This window comes from Medicago sativa, chromosome 4 (assembly GCF_051527215.1).
Source record: "Medicago sativa cultivar Bolivia chromosome 4, Bolivia_mono, whole genome shotgun sequence".
In the NCBI taxonomy this organism is placed as follows: domain Eukaryota; kingdom Viridiplantae; phylum Streptophyta; class Magnoliopsida; order Fabales; family Fabaceae; genus Medicago; species Medicago sativa.
The window spans coordinates 60,753,034-60,761,185 of NC_140752.1; the positions used below are offsets into that span (position 1 = coordinate 60,753,034).

At 35.1% G+C, this 8,152-nt stretch overlaps 2 protein-coding genes across 4 annotated transcripts; one reads left to right on the forward strand and one right to left on the reverse strand.

Annotated features, from left to right (window-relative positions):
* Positions 1-297: 297 nt before the first annotated feature.
* On the reverse strand, positions 298-1,193 carry LOC146930366 (uncharacterized). The gene is made up of 2 exons (XM_085707543.1): positions 1,118-1,193; positions 298-1,022 (listed from the first exon to the last, which is right to left on the reverse strand). Exons 1-2 carry the CDS (start codon positions 1,191-1,193, stop codon positions 298-300), a joined length of 801 nt encoding a protein of 266 aa, XP_085563669.1.
* Positions 1,194-3,894: 2,701 nt separating this feature from the next.
* LOC146930367 (uncharacterized) lies at positions 3,895-7,651 on the forward strand. 3 transcript variants are annotated; one of them, XM_085701910.1, is made up of 5 exons: positions 3,895-4,083; positions 5,104-5,221; positions 5,610-6,190; positions 6,698-7,054; positions 7,358-7,651. In XM_085701910.1, exons 4-5 carry the CDS (start codon positions 6,848-6,850, stop codon positions 7,520-7,522), a joined length of 372 nt encoding a protein of 123 aa, XP_085558036.1. In that variant the 5' UTR covers positions 3,895-4,083; positions 5,104-5,221; positions 5,610-6,190; positions 6,698-6,847; the 3' UTR covers positions 7,523-7,651. The 3 variants fall into 3 exon arrangements, with proteins under 3 accessions (XP_085558036.1, XP_085558038.1, XP_085558037.1); XM_085701912.1 differs by lacking the exons at positions 3,895-4,083; positions 5,104-5,221 and adding an exon at positions 6,385-6,468 and having other exon boundaries at positions 5,243-6,190; XM_085701911.1 differs by lacking the exons at positions 3,895-4,083; positions 5,104-5,221 and having other exon boundaries at positions 5,615-6,000; positions 6,086-6,190.
* The last annotated feature ends 501 nt before the right edge of the window (positions 7,652-8,152 follow it).

Sequence of the window (8,152 nt, forward strand, 5' to 3'; positions counted from 1 at the left end):
AAAAAAAATTCATTTAATTAATGATGCATGTGATCCATAATATAGATAACATACATCATTAATTGAATTAACCTAAAAAATTAAAATTCGATTATAATTAACAATGGAGAGAGTATTGTTTTAAGATGGAGAGAGTAATTACTTTTTAAAAAAATCAGTTTCATATTTGAATATTTAATAAATAGTCATAATAAACATCAAAATGTAGCGAATTATATACTAGTATCTTTTTTTGGTTACAAGGGGAAATTAAAAGAACAGCAAAGAAAAAACAAGAAAAAAGGGCAAAAAAGCTAGCTAGGACCTTGGGAAGTAGGTTCCCATAGCATCATCCCTAATGTGAGGAAGAAGTCCTTCAGGCGGAGAAGCATAAATAGTCAACGCATCATCCGAAGCGGCACCCATCTTGGCAAGAAAATCAGCACAAACATTCCCCTCCCGGAGAGAGTGAAGCACGAGAGTGTTGTTGAGGATGAGCATTTCCTTGATGTCTCGAATAAGAGTAGCATAAACATGGAACATCATGGGAGGACTGTTGATAAGACTAACCGAATGGAGGGAGTCTGAATAACACACAAAATCCGTGATTCCCAGAGCTCTAACCATGCGCAGACCATTATAAATGGCGTGAAGCTCTGCTAAAAGAATATCATTAGAGTTAGCAATGTAACCAGAGAATCCGGAGATGAAGAAACCAGCACTGTTTCTAAGGAGACCTCTAAAACCGGTTCTTTGAGGATTTCCAAGACAGCTCCCGTCAACATTAAGGATGTAACAATCATAATTACCACAATTCCATTTCACCACGCGGTCACCATCGGCAACATGAGGCTTTAGAGGTAGAGCGGCGCGGTTGGCAGCAATGGAGTTGCGGATGTTAAAAGCAAGGCGAGTAATGGACCATTCTTCATTATTAAGGCACATTAAGTTGCGGTGGCGCCAATTCCACCAAAGACCAGCAGAGAAAGCGGGAGAAGAAGAGCCAGTAAGACCATTTTTTAGCCAAGTATAGCTGCTATTTTCTGCAAAAAAATCATTGGAATTGAAACCAATGTGTCGTCAAACTTTGGAGGAGTGTGGATAATCCCGTAAACAATGGAGCAAAGTCTCATCATGCTGGCTGCATCGAGTGCATAGCGCTGAATGCGCAATGTTTCTATGGCATAAAAGAGAAAGAGTTGGAACAGCGTCATGACAGGCCAACCAAGCAAGGAATTTATACTTCTCCGAGAGATGAAGTTTCCATATCCAAGACCAAGATTGGGAAGCTGTGGGGGGTGTTGCTAACGGCTGATTGGGAGAGGAGCCATTCATACCCTGTTTTTGCCGTATAAACTCCATTTTTATTGCTAGACCAAATGAATGAATCTTCAATGGTATCATTAAATTGAACATGGAGGTTATTGATGTTAGTAGTAACCTCTGCTGGTAACATGGTGTAAAGGATATTTGTGTGTGGTGCCGGATTATTGAGGACATCTTTGATGGTTAGATGAATATCATGAATATCAACAAAAGGAACAATAGTTGCTAGTATACCTGACGAGCTCCAATTAGAAAACCAAAAGGATGAAGCTCTGTTTCCATGCCTCCACGAGTAACCATCGGAGAGGATGTTTTTAGTACGGATGATGGCGGCCCATGTGGAGGAGCTGCTCGGTTGGGCATTGGCGAGAAGAAAGTGAGGGACGGTTGAATATTTGTGAGAAAGGAGCTGAACCCATAATTTTCTGGAGTGTTGAACCATGTCCCATACTAATTTACCAAGAAGGCAGATATTAGTATTCCTAGCTGACCGAATTCCCAATCCTCCCATGATCTTAGGCTTAGTAATTTTTTCCCATCCCACCAAGTGAATGCCTTTATTATTTGAGTCTCTCCAGATGAAGTTTCTAGTTGTTTGATCAATGCTATCACAAATACTTTGGGGCAGCCAATGAATATGCATATAATAAGAAGGAATAGAAGATAAAACCGAGGAAGCTAGTGTAAGTCTTCCCGGTTTGTTTAGCAGCTTGTTCTTCCAAGAAGATAACCTTGTTTGCATTTTCTCAATTATGAATAAAAAATCATCTTTCTTGGGGCGGCCTTTGATGAGTGGAAAACCCAAATATTTGTCAAGAGAAGTAGTGCTACGGATGCCAAAGATGGAGTTGAGATTAGCAATTTTACCATGAGGAGTACCCGAGGAATAAAAAGCTCTAGATTTATGAAGATTAATCTTCAACCCTGAAGCCTTGCTGAACCGATCAAATAAATCACGGATGATTCTAAACTGGGAACTTCGAGCTTTGGCAAATAAGAGGACATCATAAGCAAAGAGGAGGTGGGAAAGCTTAGGCCCAGGATTAGAAATTTGAAATGGGTCCCAATTCCCTTGGTTGACAGCGTTGATAATAGCAGTGGAGAGCTTTTCCATATAGAGAATAAAAAGATAAGGTGATAGAAGGTCTCCCTGTCTGAGACCATGAGATGGCTTGAAAGAAGGTAGCTTGTTGCCATTCCAAAGAATAGAAAAATTTGATGAAGTGACACAATGCATAATGAGAGTAATGGTAACATCTGGAAACCCAAAGTCTTGGAGGCAAGAACGGAGGAAATCCCAATTTACATTATCAAATACTTTTCCAAATCAATTTTGAAAGCCACATAACCCTCTTTCTTCTTAGACTTACGCATGAAATGGATGATTTCCTGCAAAACAATAGCATTGTCAGTAGTGCCCTGTTTTATCTTGGTTTTCGGGTGTCAAACATTGATTACGTTTGAACCTTTTTAACCGGTGATATCTTATTTTTTCTTGGCACTACAACATTTTTGACTTTAGGCAACGAAAATTTAGGCCACGGGTGAAAAAGCGTCGCCTAACGGGTTATAAGCCACAGATTATAATACGTCGACAAGTTTCTATATACCTTGTTGAAAACCGTTGTATATCAATCTTATGTCACGGTTCTTTATGCGTGGAAATTGCCTAGCCGTTGCCTATTCCTTATAAGCAAGGGTTTACGATCGTTGGTATTTAAACCTTAACTAATAACCGCAGCCTTTCCTCAAATAATAGTCAACACGGTAAAAGTCGTGGCCTATACTGCTTCTTCCCACAGTTTCAAAATATTTTCGGCCATTCATTAATAACCGTTGTGTTTAATAATTACAAACCGTGACCTAAAATATTTTAGACCCCGCCAATTTCTCCCACTTCTTTTTTTGAGATTCCCTCTCAATTTTCATTATAACATAATTATAATAATATAATAATTATTAAAATAAATAAAAAATGTGAATTTAACGTTAAAACACTCAGAAGCATAAGTTCTCTTCATTTCATGGTCATTTCTTCATTTCGACCAACATAGTTCCCTCCGCCGAAGAAGCTTTGTTCATCCTCACTTCTTTTTTTGAGATCCCCTCTCATCAGAAAAGTAAGTTCCCTCTCATCTCCTCTTCTTCTTCATTAGAGTACCAACACTTAGATTCTAGTGTTTTCTTTCAATCTATGAAATTGATGTGTACTCTAACTACTTTTTAGTTGTATTTGATGTTTATTGCATCAATTTTATGGTTACATGTATATATATTCCAAATTCCCAATTTTGACATAAACCCTAATTTGTTAAATTTGGTAAAAATTAAAATTGATTTTTTGAATCTCAAATTGGTAGCACATGTGTGTTGATTAAAAGGGTTTACATGTTAGTTTAAAGAGTGGAGTTGGTATCCATTCATTTGGTGGTGTAGTGGCTTTAGTGCTTTGAATTTGAACCTATGGTTTTGATTGGTGTTTTGGAATGTCGCTGTAAAGTTGGAATGGGTGGATTTTTATCATGACATGTTTTATAGTGCTAGTTGCTTATGCTGTTGTTGTTTTTGTTTCTATTGGGTGTGCTGCAGTTATGTCCCTGGAGGCAGTTCTATGTATTGTTCACGCACTAATGCTGGCCAGGGACTTTTCTGCTAACTCTGTGATGGTGTGTTGGTTCTGTCTGTGTTCTTTCAGTAGGGTTCTATCGGGGAGGACATATTTTAGTCTAACCCATTTCATTTTGTATTTTCTTTGCAGCAGCCTTTACTTCTTGTAGGGTGAGCTTCCTTAATAAATATTCCCGATTCAAAAAAAAAAAGAAAGTGATTTCCTTTGTTTCTCAAATTGTCCTCTACATACTTGTACGATAATGCCTTCAGTTTAAGGGTTGGTTCTACTTTCGGGCATTAAGATCTAGCCCAGTATCCAAACAACACTACTTCACTAGTTTATTTTGTATCTCTAAATTTATGTGGGTTTTATAGCTTCCACAAACAATTTTTTTATTGTTTTTCTAATGTACAATTGATAATTATTAATTTGTTTTGTAGTATATTAATGTCTAAAATTCACTTTTGTGCTCTCTATTGTCGTTGACTTGGTCCTCAATGTGTTGTAGACACAATGGTGGGGAGACATGCTATAGATACAATTACAATTTAACTCGTTTTTATAGACAAATAAATGTTAGTAGTTTTGGAGCCTTTGCTTTGTTTTGTGTTTGGGTCCTTTCCATTTCTGTTGCGTGTATTCTAGTGAGTTGTTGTCAAGTTTTGTTTGTTTTGATGTGTGTTTAGTAATGGATCAGTTTTATGTGTGGGGTTCACTGCATTGACATAGCTGTTATAGTATATATGACAGCAGTAGCAGCCTCAATTGATGCAACTTAGTGATGTAGTTTCAATTTAGGGAGTGTAGGTGCTTATGTAGATTCAATTCATGTGGCTGCTATGGTTGTTTGGTAGAAAGCAACATTATTATATAGCATGATATGGAAAAACATAATTTGAGCAAAATCATTAAGGCATTATCTTCTTGTTACAAAAGATAAGAGAGATTTTAATAAAAATATATTAACTCATATAACTAATTATATCATTGATTAATTAATTAGAGAGACGATTCATTTTTTTTTTTTTTGTCTTTAATGTGGCTTGGTCATTCATTTTTTACTAGTACTGTGCATACTACTATACATATAAGTTTCCTTTGGAAAGAAAAAAACTATATAAATATGTTATTAATGAGGGATGAAAATGGATCTATTGATACCCCCTTCTAACATTAAATTTTTATAGGTTGGTTTTCACTGTCAAGTCCGCAATTTTCGTTTTGGTGACGCCATTCTTCTTGGGTGCTTGCGTCTCTTACCTGCTGCTATTTTTCGTTCTTCTCAACGCCCGCTTTTCTTCTAAGGTAAGCGGTGACTACTATTCTATTCTTGAATAAAGTTATCCATATGTGCTTATCCTTTAACATTTCTCTTTCGTATAAATATATAAAATGAATCTCTTTTGTAGATTATCTTTCTTTTTTCTTATACTTTATGAAGAACACCGAAATTGCAGTTTATTTAGATTTGTTATCTGATGTGTGCATTACTTTTGTTATCCTACTCCTTGAACCCACAAATTAATTGGACATGTTTCAAGAGCCTTCTTTATAAGAGACTATGTATGTAAACATATACTCTCAAAAAATATATTATAATTATAATTCATAGTATTTATTTTACTTTTAAGGTGCATGTATTTAGACATATATTTTCGTATAGAATATTATTGTTACAATTTTTATGAATTAGATTAGTTAAAGAATGGACAAAGAGTGGACTAAACTCCCAAGACATTGGAAGAAGTATAGGAAAGGTGTCAAGTCATTCTTGGATTTTGCGTATACCAAAGGAAGACCTCAAAGGCGTGAAATTTCTTGTCCTTGTGCTGACTGTGCAAATGGTAGATGGGCAAGAAGGAATGTTGTTCGCGATCATTTAATTTCTGCAAGTTTTGTAAAAGGATACGATGTTTGGGTAAACCATGGAGAGGATATGCCATCGCCTATGGAAACTGATGAGGACACAAATGATCAAGATGATTCACATGATGACATCGGTGGCTTACTATATGACAGATTCAGAAATGTGATAGAAGAAGAAGGGAGAAGAAAGATGGAGAAGAAGTAACCAAAGTTGAGATGTATGATTAATTTTGCTTGTTTTATCATTTCTTCTATATCTTATTAACTAGTATTTTTCTTTTCAATATATGATTACTAATGTAGCGGGAAAAGAAAGATGGAGAAGAAGTAACCAAAGTTGAGATGTTCATTGAAACTCGAAAAGGCCGAAAAGGAAAACAATTGGATGGAGAAACACAAGTTGCAATTGTAAGTTTAATTTTGCTTGTTGTTGTTTTAGATGTTGGGTTTTAATTTGTGATTGTTACAAGTGTTTTACAGAATTTCATATGATATGTTCTCTTAGATCGTTTTTCTGTATGCGTGTTGGGATGAGATTCAATGAGGGGATGGCGTGTTTGGTGGTTTGGGTGGGTGCTGATGGCTGCTATGTTTTTCTGCAGTAGCTTCAGTACTTGTTTCATGGTGCCATTTTTTGTTTTACTGTCAGTGTTGCTTCTCTCCTATTTTAGCTCCCTTCGGTTCTGGTGAGTCCCATATAGTTGTCTTTTTTATTGCTGGCTGTTATGCAGGTGTATGCGTGAGTAGGCCATGTTTAGGTGGATAAGCTTGGTTTGTTACCTAGGCTACTGTTTGTGCTGATTTTTATTTTCCGATTCAAAAGTCGTTCGTCATGAATAATATTTGTTGTTTAAAAAAAAAGTTTTGTTCAGCCACCAACTACCAACAATTTAATCTATGTATGTTTGATATTAGGATAAACTTCAAGAATCGATTAAAATTTCAACTGAAGCTGGAGAACAAACATTTGAATCATTGCTTGGGAAAGAAAGGCCTGGTAGAGTGCGGTGTTTTGGAAGAACTGCCACACCATCAATGTTAAAGTGAAATGCTGAAATTTCTTTAATGAAAAGACAATATGATGGTCAAATTGCTGAAATGTCACAGAAGATGGGAGCAATGCAATCACTTTTGAAAAACATTTACATGCAACAGAATCCGCATTTAAGTGAAGAAGATGTAGATAATATGTTGAGATATGTTTTACACAATGGTGATAGTCCAACACCACATTCATCGACATCAACCTACGCTCCTACTCATCAAATAAAGGTATAAATTAATAACATTGTGCTTTTATTGTTTCAACTTTTTAAGTTTTAATTGAATGATGATATATTTATATCATGAATGTGGTGTTAGAATATTCAACTATATTTGAAGTATATGTGTTAGATTTTGTTCATTAGTTAAGGATCAAAGTGAGATTAAATATGAACCTAGTTTATCCTTTTTATTAAATTATAAAGGAAAGTTTAAAGTGTCATTTTTTTTGTTGTGTAGTTGTGAAAGGAGCTGCTTTTATATGTGGTTGATGATTATTTTACTTTGTTATTACTATTTTCATATTTTTAGGTTAGAAACAAAGATAATGATCAAGATGTTGATCCTCAAGATGATCAAGACCCTCAAAATGATGATGATCCATATGATCATTATGATGATCCTCAAAATGAGCCCCAAGATGATGATTTTAATGATATTGACCAACTTGAAGAATTTGATGAAGACCAACCTTGATTCAAGCATGAAAAGATGGAAGATTATGTTTTGATTTTTGTAATGAAATAGCATTAACTATAATTAGTTATAAAACTTTGATATATTTTGAAAGTCTACATTAATGTTTGGTACAAGTCTTGTTATTAATCTTTTAGATTATAACCTTTTGAATTTATAAATGTATGGAGATATCATCATTAAGTACTTGAAGGTATATGAAAAATTTATGAGAATTATCTAATTAATAATATTGCATAAAGTATAATATCATAACACTCTATAAATGAAAAAAAAAAAAAGGACAAAGATGTATGACTCTAGTTGTAAATATAATTATAGTGGATTAAAACAATATGGTACGGTTTTTTACACTATAGGCAACAATTTTTTAAACTACAGGCTAAGTCATATATGTCTCCTCTGTTCAAAACCGTGACTTAAAAGAAGCTTTTAAACAATGGTGTTTCATGTTTTTGCCACGCTTTTCATGCATTGCTAAGTCAAAACCGTGACCTAAAAGAAGCTCTTAAACCGTGGCGTGTTCATGTTGTTGCCATGTTTTTCATTCATTGCTAAGTCAAAACCGTGACCTAAAAGAAGCTCTTAAACCGTTGTATTTTCAGGAATTATGCAACGGATTGGTCGGGC